Source organism: Rhipicephalus sanguineus, chromosome 1 (assembly GCF_013339695.2).
Source record: "Rhipicephalus sanguineus isolate Rsan-2018 chromosome 1, BIME_Rsan_1.4, whole genome shotgun sequence".
In the NCBI taxonomy this organism is placed as follows: Eukaryota; Metazoa; Arthropoda; class Arachnida; order Ixodida; family Ixodidae; genus Rhipicephalus; species Rhipicephalus sanguineus.
In genome coordinates this window covers 139,522,722-139,538,904 of record NC_051176.1, presented here as the reverse complement: position 1 = coordinate 139,538,904, position 16,183 = coordinate 139,522,722, and the positions used below count along the sequence as shown (strand labels likewise).

Sequence of the window (16,183 nt, the reverse complement as noted above, 5' to 3'; positions counted from 1 at the left end):
CTTCAGAGCAACGAAATGGGCTTACTGTGAAGTACTGAACTTTTCACCCGCCTTTGAGGGGAAGTAGTTAAAGAGACGAAGACTGTCGAAAACGACTCCCCGCTCTCCGTATAGAGGCAAGAGAACTACACGTCCCTGGACAGCTGTTGAAGATGACCACCCCCTTTTTGGGCCCTCTGCTAGCATAATATAATCCTTTCAGTTCAAGACTTCCCCGCCACATTGGTGTATTCACAATATCTTCTCTATAGCTTAATCCCAAGCGTCCGGCTCGGGATTAAGATACCCATTCGCGGTAGCTCAGCATCAGTGTGGGAGAGCGGAGCTCGTTCATGAGCGTGTTGGTGCGTCGCAAAAGGCAATCCATGGCACCACGCCTCTGTTTGCAGGGTATTTCATATGGTCATGCGTTGTGCAGCCTGTTACAGGGCCGCCATGGGCGCAGCGAGGACAGCCAGCCCAAATCAGCAATGTTCGCACCGAAGTGTCTTTTCGACTGTGGAAAGGAATTCTAGAAAAAATACAGATAATTTCCAGGGCTGGTGCTGGTGGCTGTTTTGGTTGGCGGTACATGATAGTACGAAAAAATTTCAGGGGGGGGGGGGGCTGTAGCCCGGTCAGCCACCCCCTGGCTACGCCACTGCCGGTAACGTTCCGTCCGGATGGAATTGAAATGTCTGGTTAGCGTTTCGTCCAGTGCGGCTTCTCCGCTTGCAATAAGTTTTCCTGTAAAGCACCGTTGTTCTTTTGGGGTTTCGTCACGTGCTGCCAAATAGTCTGGCTCGTGGTTGCAATAGTTGAGCTGTGTTCTCGCGTTAACGCATCTTTTTTTCCGTCAATCAAACTTTTTTAAAGTGTATTAATGCTGCCCTAACTTGGGATAAGCTCTCCCGTAAAGCATTCCTTCTAGAGGGCACTAGAAATATTTTGGAAGTGTTGTATTCCGTTCTTGGCCTTCCTTCCAAGACCTGTGCGCATTCAGTTGATAGTTCACCCTCCAACAACGCACATGGGGAGCAATGGCTGCTGATAGGTCTCACTTGGTTCCTCGTTGAGTAAAATTGCGGGCCAAGGGCATATCCAAACATGATCCAAATTCTGAGTACTTCAGGTTATGTTGTCTAATAGCGACTGCTGTTTTTCCTCGCCCTTTGACAGAATTTACCAATGTACCACAATAGTATGCTTAAAAAAATTCCATTAAAGCAAAAAATTCATTGATGCGAGAATCTAACCTACTACAGTTAGGCTGTTGCAATCCCAGCTTGTAACACGCGAGGACGCTTGAAACATTTTCGGAAAAAGACCCTTTACTGGCAAGCTTTTGTGTGGGCCACTTGGTGCATTCTGAATATAAATGTGAAGAAAGTAAAGTGGACGAAAAGATGACTTGCCGCCGGCAGGGACCGAACCTGCGACCTTCGAATAACGCGTCCGATGCTCTACCACTGAGCTACGGCGGCGGTCATCCTCCCGTCCACTTTCTGGGGTATATATGTTGATTTAAACCTAGGAGTGTTAGTCAGCGCCAATCGCAGCCATGGCGGCGAGTGTGGAACACTCTTTTTTTGCCTGTTGGCGTCACGTAGCACGTGATCTTTTTACGAGTTGGCAGCTGACCAATAATCCCTCACATACTACCTGAAGGCATTAAGTCTGCCAGGACGAGACCCTCGCTATGAATGAAGGAAAGCAGATGATTTTTCAAGGGCTCGTTTATCTTTGTTAGACACAATATTAATGAGAACTAACAGACAATAACGCCAAGGAAAGTACAGGGGGTGTTATCTGTAGTATTTGGAATATAAATGTGAAGAAAGTAAAGTGGACGAAAAGATGACTTGCCGCCGGCAGGGACCGACCGGCAGGGTTCCTTGGCGTTATTGTCTGTTAGTTCTCATTAATATTGTGTCTAACAAAGATAAACGAGCCCTTGAAAAATCATCTGCTTTCCTTGGTGCATTCTAGAAACTTAGCAGGGCAGTGCAAAAGGCATGGACAAAGAAAGGTAGTGCACAGGACAGGTGCCATAACGCCTTTACAGATGTTATGCCTGGCAAGGAATCGCACTAACAGATCTAATATTTGGTGTCAGAAGAGTGGAATCGCACCATGTGAATCGCTTAACTAGTGGGTGGTTTAAAGCTTCCCATCCATTACAAAGGGCTCAGTCATAATTCATCATGAGCTACAGCATCAACAAAGTGCGTAGCTGCGTAGATATGCGTATTGCCTTACAGACGCTTAGTGGGTACCTTGCTACTTTGCAAAATGATGGATTATGGCATAGTGTGTACTTTCCTACTTCGCAGACTGATTTATACGTAGTGGTTACCTTGTAACTGCACTTTCAGTAGTCACCGTAAAAGAGTTAACAGGCTTTGTGAAGGCTGCTCCTGCAGCTTGCTGTGCTGTGTGTTCCATGCAAGCCTGGCGTTATTTTGAGGGGGGTTAACATTATACTTTTTTACTAACATGGTTGTGGAAGCTATTAAAAACATGCTTATTATGTTAAATAATGATTATTTGCATTGTGTAGTCTCTCATACTTGTTAGAGTGTCCAGTCAGTCAATTTGGGTGCAGTCTTTTGTTAAAATGTTCAGAGACTGAAGTTGAATGATGTCCTGCATGGTCATTGTATCACTGCGGCATCATGGTCGTGATATCACTTAACACATGTCATATGACTCTACCAGATCATTTGCACTGTCCAAAGAGTCCTGCATATGGGAAAATACTTATCTATTCCAAATGGCTCCATTGGTGCTTTTAAAATTCTTCTTAATGTCATATGCAATCTCGGGAACTTCCTAAAGATTTGAATAAGAATGTCAATATCATTTCATATTGATTGTGAGAACCGCTTTTCATTATTCTATAAGTGTCCAAAAAGTATTTGATTTTATTTGGTTTGAATTTGCTTCTTGCACTTTTTCATTCATATTCTGTTTCGTTTCAAGAATTTTTTATATTAGCATATCCCCCGTTCTGAGTATTACAAAAATCCTAAGCATCAATTGCAGACATTAAGAACTACGCTAGTTGTCATTGATTACGCTGCGTTTCTCTTGCACGCATCTTCAGACGCACAGAGTCGACATTCATTCAGTATCTCTAGGTTCACCTCATTTTCCTTGCCTGTGCTACTGGGAAAGCTCATGAATATATACTGGCAACTGACATCATTAAAACGAACGTTCCCAGCTGTCAAGTGATTGAAGTCTTCTAGTTATTAACTCATAGCGCTTCAAATCTTGAGAAGTCTTTGCTGCAGCATAGTGAGTTAACCACCACTGTAAGGGCCTTTTTTAGCAAGAGCATGATCTGCAGTGTATTGTCATGTTACTTTAAACATCTCTGAACTACCATAATTATGTATGCACGATACACAAGACTGTGGTGGTACAGTGGTTACGGTGCTCAGCTAACATGGGGGTTGAACCGAATGTCATGGGTTAGATCTCAGACGTGGTGTTTGCATTTTGATAGAGGCGAAATGCAAAAGGCCCGCATACTTAGATTTAGGTGCACATTAAAGAATCCCAGGTGGTTGAAATTTCTGGAGCCCTCCACCACGGTTTGCCTTATAATCATGTCGTGGTTTTGGCATGTAAAACCCCGGAAATTGTTACAATTGTGTGCAGTATACATGCTTTATTCTTAAATGTGCATTCAAAATGGTCTGTAATGTCGTCAGTACCATCCATCATGAGCCTATATTTGTCCTCTGTGGGACACAGGCATCTATTCGTAATAATGCCCTTGTCTTGCAGTATTTCATGCCATGTTATGCCTGTTAATTTCTTGATTTCATCACATGTGCACCACCTTTTTTTTTTTCCTTCTACGAGCTTCACCTTCCTTTCTAGCCATCTGTTCTGTTTTCTGGGTTGACTGAACGCAAGTGTTGACCTGATTCTATTAAAAATTCAGTTGGTGAATATTATGCACAGTTTTATGAGCAAGCTAATAGGCCTGTCACACTTCAGATTGTTAGTATCTCCCTTGTCAACGGTTCATATGATGTTAGAATATTTTGAACTCTGGAACACTTTAAAGTGCTGGGGGCATTGCAAATAAAGAGTCGCCAGGTTTTCACACACACAATATCTTGTTAACATTTGATCAATTCGTCTGTCATTTCATGTTCTCTTGCTGCTTTTTCTTGGGAAATGTCTCGCATAGCCCTTCTAACCTCATTGCTGTAGTTACACATGGTAGTTATCTATTCAGGTCATTCCTACTTCCAATAGTGTTATTTGAAAATATGCTAATACTGACACAATTAGTGTCTGTCATTGAAATGGCCATGTTATGCATCTTTCTAATATAGTTCTTTAACCTGTGGCACTTCGTGCAGTGTATGCGTCCTCTGCATCTTCCTTTCTCTACCTTCTCTTTGTGCCTATATATATAATAGAGACAAATAGTGTGAGAGTGTGACATGAGAGTGAGCTACAAAAGGGGGTCAGCACCATGGCCCCTTGGAAAACTTTCTGCCTATGCCTTCCTGCGCCCTTGAAAAAGCTCAAGGCCTTGACAGTCCTTAAATATTTTGAAATCTTTGTACGAAACTTGTACAGACGTGTTGCATAAATTTTTCTCCACTCATTTCAGGTGGTGAAGTCAACAACCATGGATCCATTGTGGTCGCAGCACCTGGAGGCTCTCTGGCATTCTGCCAGAAACAAGAAGACAGAACCCCTTGTGAAAGTCTTGCAAACTTACTTTGACAAAGCACCCAATTGCTTTGAATGTGCATTTTCACTGATGCGTGCAGCATCAGACTTCCATAAGAATCGGCCCACTGCTCTGAGCTTCACAATAATGAGTGTATTTCAGGAATGGGTATGTGAAGATGGTTCTTGTATGCTTCTCTTGCTTTACGTAACTTTGTCTGTCCTGATAGAAGAAATTTATGCGTCACTGTGCTTTTAGGCAGTTTTCAAGTGAAGGCTGGAATTTCACGGGAGAAGCGGGCAGTCTAACCTCTGAAGGGGAAGGAGGTAGTGAGCAGCAGGAGTATAATCGGGTGGCTTTTAGTTTGCAGCGGGTAACAAAGGAAAATTGATGCAGTGCTTAAATGTTTTGTTGTTCCTTACATCTGCAACTTAGTGTTGGCTTTCTGAGCACATGAATACTGACACACATGCACGCGCGCATGCACACGCACACACATACACCAGTAGCGAGCATGAGCTTTTGGCATGGTGCCTTAAAAAGCCCTGAAGAACTTTGAACATATCGATTACCTGTCTTCACGAAGCAGAAACATTCTCATTTCACTAGAGGCATCAGACTTGCAAAAGCAGGCGAGCTTTTAGTGCTTTGTGATTAGACAGTAGTAGAGGAACAGTTCCATACTGGGACAAATTGGCAGCATGGAAGGGATCTCAATAGCCATAGCCATCTGTGAACAAGGCATGAAACAAACATCGAGGTACAATCTGCTGGAGGCCATCAGTTTAAAAGTGCCCTGAATCACTTTTTCAAGATATTAAAGGGATCCTGCAACACTTTCTCAGCATGGTCAGAAAACGCTGCCAGTCTGTAGTTTAGGCTCCCAATAACACGCAAGCCAAACATTATAGCGCAGCGCGCGGCCTGGGATTTTCAATAAATTCTCAGTTGGCTAAAAAGCGTTTCCTCTTCTGTCAACAAAAATGATGCTTACGGTGTCACTGACAAAGTCCACACCATTGGCTGATTTGAACATGGTGTAGTCGGTAGTTACTGCGGCCACCGCGGCAGGCAGTCACTTGCCCGCCCGCGCGCACGATTGCACTGAAAGTACGCCGCGCGTTAGAAGCTTCCACTTTTGCCCCGATAAAGCTTATTATGGGCACAAAGAGCTGAGTTCCCGTGTGCATGTATGCATCAAGCACTTTCGAGATGACTTAGTACAGACTGCGAAAGCAAACATTTGGTGAGTAGCAGACGATGCAAGATGTATCTGGTGTGCTCAGAATGACCTACAACATCCCCGTCCATTTTGCTCACTCTGTTAGAGTTTGTACTTAGCCCAGTCGTAATACATTAGCTTAAATTTACATTTATACTCAAATGTAGAAGTACCAGTTATTAGACCACAATAAGGTACCTCTTGCAGCATGCTGTAGTGCTTTCAAATGCGCACAGATTTCTGCTACTACAAGAAACAGCTAAATGTTCAAATTGGGCTTTAAAAAAAAAGACCTGTTCTTTTCGTCACTCATGCTGATGAAAACAATGTTGTGTAGCTGTGTAGCAAGTCCTTGCGAGAAAAATGATGATAAACTCTCAGATGGGTGCACAGGCAAATGGCTCGCTTCTTTTTGCTTCAGATCATGTTAGAGAGTTGCAGCAGGAGTGCTTAGCATGTGCATTGTTGCTGTAATATGGAGAAACAACTTGTGTTGATCCCTATGGAGACTATAGGGATTGACAAAAGGTGACGATTCATGATTATTTGAAAGTGTTTCAGGACGCCTTTTCGGCTTCATAAGAAAGATAGCTTTACGGAACAGTTGCTTGAAATGTCCTATTGCACCTATTGCACACAAGTGACATGAGGCATGGTGTTATTACCGCAGAGGTGTGTTTTTTTACTGTGCACGCTCTACAGAACCCATTTTATGACAAAATGGTTTCTTAACTTTGACAATACTAGTGGACTCCACTTCATTGGTTTCTGTATCAGTGACCACAGCAGATGACATTGGAAGTTGTGGTGCTGTTAAAGGGGTCCTTAACCACCCCTCGGGCTTAGTGAAAAGGTGCATTGTACAAACAGCAAACTCTGCTAAGAACAACTCAGCCAAATCTTGCAGTTGTACGCGGTAAGTAGAGCTGAGGAGGAGCGCGAAATTGCCATTTTCTGAGGCGCACTCTTTTCATACAGAGGCCTGTCCTTAACTCTCTTTGAAGCTGCCGGTGGCTGCTCCACTTCATCATGTAGCAGATTGCTGCCCCCTGTGTAGCTTCCAGCGTGCTCTTCGGGATGAAAGAAGAAAAAACAAGTTCTTAAAGTGTGCTACAAATTCCTGTAACTCCGCTCATATTTGATGTTTTTGAAACATTTTTGCGGCAATCGATTCTCTAGGCAATAAACTGATACTGTCTCAAAAGTGCGCATACACAAGTCACACGCTACTGCTTCGTAGAGCCAGTGTCGGTTTACAACCGCTGGCCACAAGAAATCTCACGAAGGACACAGCCTGTGTGTTTCAATCCGCCTGGACGCGAAACGCCCTAGATCATTAGAGAAATCTCAACATGACTCCACCGCACCAACAGTGCACCCGAAATGGCAGTCAGCAACCGACGCCACGAGAGGAAAGCGTGAAGGTTCTCGCGTTTTCCGAGGCTACCTATCTACTGTGGACGGGTAACTTATATCGGAATCTCTCGAGCCTTGGGGAAGTCAGTATAAGTGTGTGGTGGCGAACTTAGTCACACAGTCAGTCAGAATAGCCATATGACCAGTTCGACAGTGGAAGGAGAGAATCCTTGCTCTAAAGTCAATGAGTTTCAAGAAGTACTTCTAGATCACACCTGGGACTGCTGACTGGGAATAAGCACTGGTGAACATCAAGGGCATTTTGACTTCTCAAATATCTGCTAATGCATGTTTGTGCTGTAGTGCTAGTTGACTATTATTAACCCATCTCAGAATTTATGTGATGTAACCGGCCAAGTGTGCATTTATATGTAACGTTTCTAACTGGTTGAATTAAGAATATACATTTTTTGTGTGTTCTGTCAACTCTGGGCTCTGGCTTGGTCTTTGGACCACAACCGGCATTTGCTGGCATACCAAAGGACCTACTCTTAATTGTCCTTGCTTTTGTGGCGCATTTGTGCTTTTGTGGCACCCCAAATCAAAGGCATACATGTCTGCTACGTCAGAAAAGTTAAAAAATATTTTATCTTTTCTATTCTGGTCTCAGTTCATGGTCGTCTGCTTATTGGTTCGTTTTCTCCTACACACGTGATGTAATGTGGCAGCTGGTGTACTGCACGTGGGCTTTTTCAAGCTCTGCATGCCTGAGTCAGTCACCCTTTTTGTACTGAGCCCACTAGTACTTGCCGATGCATATCTTTGTCTCACAAAGCACACATACGCTTGCTAGCACATGCTAGCTTCCACATGCGTCGGGAACTAGATGCCTTCAGAGACAGCTCCATATTTGGCTAATTGAAAGTTGGAGAGAGAGAGAGAGAGAGTGCTAGGAAGTGTGCCCAAGGGATTGATGCACGATAGAACCTTGCCCTCCTGCCACCCTATCCTGGGCAGCTTCTAGTGTGCCCACGGGGACAATTGGAGAGAGAAAGTCGCTGTGGCGATCTAACGACTACCTGAAACTCTGCTTGCACTTTTCAGAATAAAAAAAATACTTGCAGCAGGGGATTTGGGACCAATGTATGTAGTCCAATAGTGCGATCACTTTATGATCATTTAGAAAGGTGTTTCAGGGACCCTTTGAGGCATGACACATGATATTGAGAGTCCACTTTAGTTCATTTGTTGCTTCTTGTTGCTTCTACAGTTTTACAGCGCCTTTTGTTATTGACCCCAGGTGCATAACAAAAGGCACTGGTGAAAGAGCGATCCAGTGTGCACACTCACTGTGCAGGCACAGTTTGATTTTCACAGTACATGCATTTAGCTTGATAGGACTCGTGCACAGCAAACAAAATGGTTTGCCTCCTCTGTTTGACGCGGCATTCTTTGCCACCTTGTCCTCTTGTTAATTTTGCTTTCCTTTCTGTTGCTTATCAGCTAAATCAGCTGAGCATGACATGTGTCCACAGTAGGATTTTTTCTATGCTCCTTGATGCTCTTGAATTCGAACTGGCTTTCTTTACTTCAGGTGGGCCAGGGGCTGTAACTTGCTGGCCACAATATGCCTAGAGCTTCATCGTGGCCAGATTCATGGAGGTAGTTGTACACATGCCAAAGAAGAAAGACTCATGAGGCAATTGTTGCTGATGTAACAATCTCAGTAGGTGGATACGTAAGAAAGGCAGAAGCAGCTGGCAACATAGTGAACGTGGTGAAATAAAACAGCCTGAAAAGGACTGCGAAAGCTCAGGCTCCACAAAAGCATCAAGAATGCATCAAGACCTCTCTTGAGCTTCAGAACTTCCTCTAGCTAAATGAAACTGGTACTGTCGTGATGGAAAGAAACGTGAACAGTGGAAAGCATGGCTTTCGGCCCAATCCAACCCTGACATGCCTTGACTGTTGCTAGGTGAATCTGTGCTTTCAGCCGGCGTCACCATAGCGCTAGAATGTTGCTCTGGCTGGTGCTATCACACCACATGTGCTTAGCATCTGCCAGTCATGCCTGACATTTGGAACACGTGGTGCGATAGCACCAGCGAGGCCAAGATTCTAGCGCTACGGTGAGCTGGCTGAAAGCACAGATTCGCCTAGCAATAGCCAAGGTGTGTTAGAGTTGAACTGGGCCAAAAGCGACGCTTTCTTTCGCGTTTTTTTCCATCACGATAGTACACGCAATAAGTGAAGTGACTATCCCTTGCCGTGTGCAATAAAACTTAACATGTATAACTGCCGTTGTACTCTTCAAAATTTTTAAAAAGTCCTTGAATTTTTTTTTAGAAATCTGTACGAACTCTGTAATAATGTGCTTGGTCTTCAAGGACACGAGATGGAATATAGCAATTGTACCCAGATGATGTTGCCTTGTTTCAATGACAGCGTAGTATATGTCATCATAGTGGGGCCTTAGGTGCACTGTTGAGAGAAATGGAAACCAAATTTCAACTGAATCACTTCACTGTGTGCTTTCTTTCATTGTTCTAGTCTGTTGCATTGTACAATTATGGCTAGCAAATATCAGGCCTGTCTGTTCCCCTTCTTGTTCAGCTGTGAAAAGAGTGCTATATATAGTCTATGAAAGCTGTGTGGTTACTCTATATATAGTCCATGAAAGCTGTGTGGTTACTCTTGCATGTTCCTCCTTCAATTGCAGCTGCTTGAACACCCAGAGCTGTATCCTGCCTTGCTTACAAAAGACATAAAGCGCCGTGCTCTGATGACAGTATTGAAGCAAACAAACACATCTCTGATTGACCTTGTGTGCCGTGTCTACAAGCTGAGTGAACACCGTGTGGACTACATGGACATTGTGCAGGATTTGCTGATCAGGAAACATTTTAATGAGGTGAGCAGCTGTGCATGCATATCACACTTCATAAAAGAGATAAACCAACCCCCCACTCACCCCACCTCATGCTTAACTATGCGCGGTTTTGCAGTGTCCGGGGAAAGGAAGAGGGGCTCCTTAGAGTAGATGCCGAGTGCAGTCTGACCTTTTAGGCCCCTCGGCAGGCATAGGCAACACACCCCTTTGGCCTTAGCTTGATGTAGGCAGCACACACAGGGGGGCTATTTTGTAAGCGTTCTGTCGCAGAACGGAGACTATCCGTTCTATCGGGGCGCACGCGATTGGTGAAATATCGTTTGACGGTCAAGACGTGAGAATAGGCAAGAACGGTCATAGAACGGTCTCTGCATCTGTTCTATCGATAGAACGGATACAAAACGGTCTCCGGACGATTTGGATTGGATCGAAACGTAAGCGCTAGGGCCGGAGAATCGACTTTTGATCCAATCCAATGTTGTCTTGACCGTCAAACAAGCCTCCACCAATCACGTGCGGCCCGATAGAACGGACAGTCTCCGTTCTGTGACAGAACGCTTACAAAATAGCCCCCCAGACTGACCTGCCTGTGGAAAATTTGTAGTTGCTTTTTCTCCAGCCCTTTCTCCAGACTCCAAATCGCCTACCTAACTCGTAAACGATGAGCAAAAAGCCAGAGCTGTTACCCAGGCACCCAAACGAGAACATCCGGGCACTCAAATGAGAACAAAATGAGACCATCTGAGCAACCAGTCAAAAGTTATGAAAATGCAGTCTCTGGCCCCCAACTCTTTGTACAGGACAGCATTACATATGCTAGTTACTGCCCAAACAAGTTACACAGAATATTGATTCAGAGTTCTTCTTAATGTTTGTTCACAATATCAGTGGAGCTCAAACTTCTAGTACCCTAAATATTAATTTGTCATTTCCAGTAGTGATGTTCCAGAGACACTTGGTCATCTTTTGGCGCTGAGACACCTGTGCTGAGTTGCCTGTGCTCTTTTCAATGTTGGTGGTCCGCGAGTTTCGTGGCGTGGGTTTCGCACCGCCTCCTTTGAGAGATGGTGCCACTCTGTGTGACCAAGGCAGCAGCGTCCGGCGCGGCATGGGTGGTGTTTGTCAGAGACGAGACTTGCAACAAGGTTCAGTTCAAAGCAGTGTAATTCGGCTTATTAAGCTTTCAGGCCCGCGTCGCAGCTGCTTATTAAAATTGTGGCTATACTTGGCAATAACTTTTCATGACAGCACTGTGGAAGCTACAGAACGGAAGCGCATGCCTGCTACCGCGCCAAAAAATAGTACTTAGGTTTACTGATAATTTTCTCATTTGCCTTGCTGAAATAAATGCTGCTTTATTTATTATGAGACTCAAACAGTTGTGGGAAGGCATAGGTAAAATACAGTTATTGTTCACTTTGCAAGAATACCTTCCTTTTCGTTCCACTTCTTAGACTGCACCACCTTTTAAGCACGACTGTTTTCCAAAGTGAACATGGTGTCCATGACAAGGTGGGTCAGTTTGCGGCCAAACACGCTGTTTAGTTCTGTAAGGAAAATATACTTGTAGTATGACACTAAAATGTACACTGAACAATCAAAATGTTTCTCCCCTTCACATTTTTCGTGTATATGTATAATTTTCTAAACTCATTAACGATGCGAGCGAGTAAAACCGAAATCAGCCGCAAGCTGCCGTACTACTTGCGAAGCAGCACGAATGTGCGGAAGTCCTGCCTCCGTAGCCTTCACTCCACTGTCAAGATAAGTTGTCGCCAAGTATAGTATCATCTCCAACCAGTCTGCTTTGCCGGTAGCCATTTCATGCTTACATCTACGTCGATTACAGGAGAGCCAGCAGTTTTTTCCGGTCTTCTCTGCACTTGTTTTAATTCGTTTCCTTGCCAGTGAGGGTTAACCTTGTGTGGTGTAACCAACCCTGGTTCTTCATATTACGTTACACTAGGGTCACACAGCTGGCATTTGCAGGACCTGTGCTTTACAGTTTCTTTAGCGTCCCCTCGTTGGGCTCCATGGTGGGTTGGGTGACGCTGAGGCAAAAACCAGTCAAAAAGACGCCGGACAAGGGGAAGAAGTGACACACACAAGGACTGGAAACACACACAAGTCCTTGTGTGTGTCACTTCTTCCCCTTGTCCGGCGTCTTTTTGACTGGTTTTTGCCTCAGCGTCATGTACCAATTGACCCAGACTTCGACGTGGGTTGGGTGGTTGGGGCAACTACTGAAATTTAATCTGAATTCATGGCAAGCTCCTTCTCCTCTTTTCACTGGGTTTTAACATATCACTGGTTGCACACCTGTGACATGTTAAATTAATTGGATGACTAACTGAAAACTTCACATATTAACACGTACTGCATAGTGAAGCCTCAAACAAGACTGACAGATCCTCAAACAAGACTGACAGATATCTCCTTTCCTAGCGACCAAGTTTCACTGAGGCCATAGGAGAATGGTACTAAGCAACCAAACTACCAAACAGACATCTTCTTGAACTGAAAGACAAAACTCGGTACGCTAGGCTTAGGAACATGGTGAACCTCAGGGACTTCCCCATAACCATACGCAGACACCGTTCAATGAACTCTGTCGAGCGCACGGAGGAAGAAACATTTGGGAGGCGCAACTCCGCTGCTTGAGGCAACCAGATAATGTCACATTGCCGGAGAGCCACTTCATGCTGGCGGCATCTAGCGACACGCAAGGGAAATGCCGCCATTTTGGTATCCGAGGGAAACTGCCACCCGCGTCTGCCGCAGTCACGGAGCATGGATGCGGAGCGCGTTCGGCCATGTTTGTTTCTTGCTCAACCTTTTCCCTGCAAGACTTGCGGCTGCATTTGCAGGTTTCAACAAAATACCTGCGTCCCGTCTTAGGCTAGCAAATGCCGAAGAAGAGCATACTGTGCGCAGCAGCGTTATTACAGCGGCCACGCCCGCTACATAAAAAGAAAGGTTACTGAAGAAGCAATCCATAACAAAAATTTTGCGTACCGGCTGAAGCAAACGCTGCTGTCGTCTGCTCCCAAATGCTGCTAGAGAGAACGCGCGCAGGTGTGCTCGCCGGCCGCGCCCGGCCAGTAGCGCTTCTTTTTCTTTTTTTTGTTGTTGTGGCTTCGTGCCGCCAACTGAAGTGCCTCCTTCGCCGCATGTTATTTTTGTATTTTTTGTGACGTTATCTGGACTCCCGCCGACGCCAGTTCTAACGGGAGTTTCGCCTCCTAAATATTTCTTCCTCCGTGGTCCAGGGTGCCATTTCTGTAGAAGATCTGAAAGATGCAAGTGAAAGAGAACTCCTAGAAGGATGGGGAGGCCGAAACATAAGGCACTTAAGCATGTTTATGGGCATTGAATGCGAAAGCAGCGCATAGCATACGGAGGCACAGAGCAGACTAGCGCTGCCGGCAAGGCTGTGGCTCATCTGGGAATGGCATGTCTGGCTGTATCTACTATATGGACATCCTTACCATTTAGACGTCTGTCATGTCACATTGTCACATGACGTGAGCACTTCGTCGTGTGCTCAAATTGGGCCAAGTCAGTTTTGGTCGTGAATCAAGTTAATTTTGAAGTGATCCAGTTTGGTTTTGGATGTAGGGTCAAATCAGTTTTCGAATTGGGCAAATCAGTTTTTCGGGTGTGAGCTCGGTTGGTTTCAAATCACACTGAAACTTTCTCACGTGGGTTTTGTTACCATTGGATAATGCCAGATGGTACGCCGGGCACTCGCTGGATTTTCCTCTTAATGGGGTATATATATAATGCTTTCGCATTAACCTCAAATAGTTTGAAAAAAATGGGGGCCATCCACTGGTGCAAAACTGTGTAACCTGTTGAATTTGATGAGACCTTGTCTAAGCGCTTGTTTTAAGTTGGCAAAATGTTTGTTTCAGGCAAGCACTGTTGTCACTAGCCTGAAACTGCATGACTACTTCAGCATTGAAGAGGTAAGTAGAGAGCATTTTTTTTTTTTGTTGGTTTCTGTACACATTTTGATGGTTTGTTTCCTACTGAACCTGTTTTCACTGTATAGATAGCCATTCCTCTTTTTCTTATGGACAAAATGGCACTGCTCGAGAACTACATGGCAGGACTGCCTGAGCTTCAGAAGGAAGTAGTGGTATACCTGGACAGTTTGTACAATGATGGGAATCGGGCTGATGGTGTGATAAGGTATGTCACATTTCGCATTCTCTTGGTACTTGCAGTGGGTCGGTCTTGGTTTGAAATAGATATTTTTTTCAGCAACCTCAATGTGAAGATGATCAGCAGGGATAAGATCCACCCTAAGACATTAGCGAAAGTCATATCAAGGCTGCTCAAGCAGTACGGTCTGCCTGTTGGTGAGTATGGACTTGGTCATCTTGCCCTTTTTTTTTCTTACCACCTTTCTTTTTTTTTTTTTTGCTCTCTCACTGTGGGCAGTTGTGTAAGCGCTGTGTTGTTTATGGCTGCTGCTTCTTACCTCTACAGAACTTTGTCCTCATGTCCACTACAGCAGAAGTAAGAGTGCATTGAAATACTTGATTTATAAGCGATACAATGAGGTGAGCCTGGTTGGTCATTCCATGACAAGGGTGCCTTCTGTGTCATTAGTTCGTGCAATGGGCTAAGTAGTCTTTTGGTTCCAGGGTGACTTCTCGGAAGCAAGTTGGCGGGAGATGATTTGCGTAAGTGTATAGTTCATTGTTCATGTGAGTAAAGAGTAATTGTCATTTTGTTAAGTATACATTCTGTGGAACTTGGACAGTCAAGGAGAGTGGATGGTTGCTGGTTAGCTGCCATGCACTCCACGCAAAATTTGGTGACTCTGTTCGTTCTTTTTTGCCTAAAATTGTAGCAGTCTACTGTTTCTATCTAATTTGGCTTGCTTTTATTCATTACAATTTTTCCTGTGTTTTGGCTAATAATACTACGTTGCTGCACCTTGTGGGGTCTCAAGTGCTCCAGGAACAAAGGGCACAGTACACCCTAGTGCAAAAAAAAAAGGGCATTTATTGCACTTTCTACCTACATAGTAAGACACCTAATTGAATTACACAACAAATAGAACTTCTAAACTGCTGGAACCCCTGAAGCAGTGCTGCTGGAACCCATGAAGTTGAAGACATTCGACTCGCCATTCCAGAATATTAAGTACTGTTTGCCCCTGCTAAAATCCGACACCTTTATTTTTTATATATAATTTATTGCAAGAGGAGAGGCATTTGGCGGAACAAGATGCCCATGGGTCGATCACACGAAGACAGGCCGTGTGCGAAGCAAAGGGGGAGGAATCAAGATCCTGTTGTGCCTGAGTAACCATGCTGTCTGATATTGCCATGGCAGGAACACTTGCACCATCTCTCACATTATTGTGCAAGAATGCGGACTTAGGCATGGCATTTGCCATCAGGGGAAGCCAGATCCCAATTGACATGGGAGCCAGGAAAACATCGGGAGGAACAACACTCTGCAGAAAAAAAATGGGGAGGTGACCTTATTTTGAAGTCTGGCGGTCCCATCTTGTCAATTTTCCACATGATGGGTGCCACCCCCAAGCAACTTGAAACTCGGTTCTACCGAGCGCCAGGCCGGAAGTGTGCTTTTGCCTACTTTACCTGTTGCTGCCATGTAGCAGCAGTAATATGCTTCACACGGCGACTGCACATGCTTGACCATTTCATCAAGGCGCTGGTAAACAAGGTGTGCTCAGCCTTAATGAAATGGTCGAGCATCTGCTGCTTGACCATTGCTGACCAAGCAAAGCAAACGCACCCCATGAGTGGATATTTTCCTTCTGGAACACTACTGTGTTGAGCAAATCCACACGCACTAAAAAGGGGACTTTATTTTTAGGTTGGGCGCATGTCACCTAACATTGTTATACTTTGTTCCACCAAGCGCCGTGTTGGAAGTACACTTGTACTTATTTTACCAGTGGGTACCTGGTGGCAGAAATCCTTCAAAGTCTTTTTCTTCGTGCTTAGGAGGTTGAGAGAGCATGCTAACAATGTGAAGAATGTGCACGAAG

At 44.7% G+C, this 16,183-nt stretch overlaps 1 protein-coding gene across 1 annotated transcript in view; it reads left to right on the top strand.

Moving 5' to 3' along the window:
* LOC119399029 (exonuclease mut-7 homolog) overlaps positions 1-16,183 on the top strand; it is a 75,184-nt gene that overhangs the window by 3,452 nt on the left and 55,549 nt on the right. Inside the window, exons 2-8 of the mRNA XM_049412111.1 lie at positions 4,619-4,849; positions 9,979-10,170; positions 14,064-14,117; positions 14,204-14,343; positions 14,416-14,513; positions 14,644-14,717; positions 14,802-14,840. Coding sequence (XP_049268068.1) covers positions 4,637-4,849; positions 9,979-10,170; positions 14,064-14,117; positions 14,204-14,343; positions 14,416-14,513; positions 14,644-14,717; positions 14,802-14,840 — 810 coding nt within the window. The 5' untranslated portion in view covers positions 4,619-4,636. The remainder of the gene's footprint in view (positions 1-4,618; positions 4,850-9,978; positions 10,171-14,063; positions 14,118-14,203; positions 14,344-14,415; positions 14,514-14,643; positions 14,718-14,801; positions 14,841-16,183) is intronic.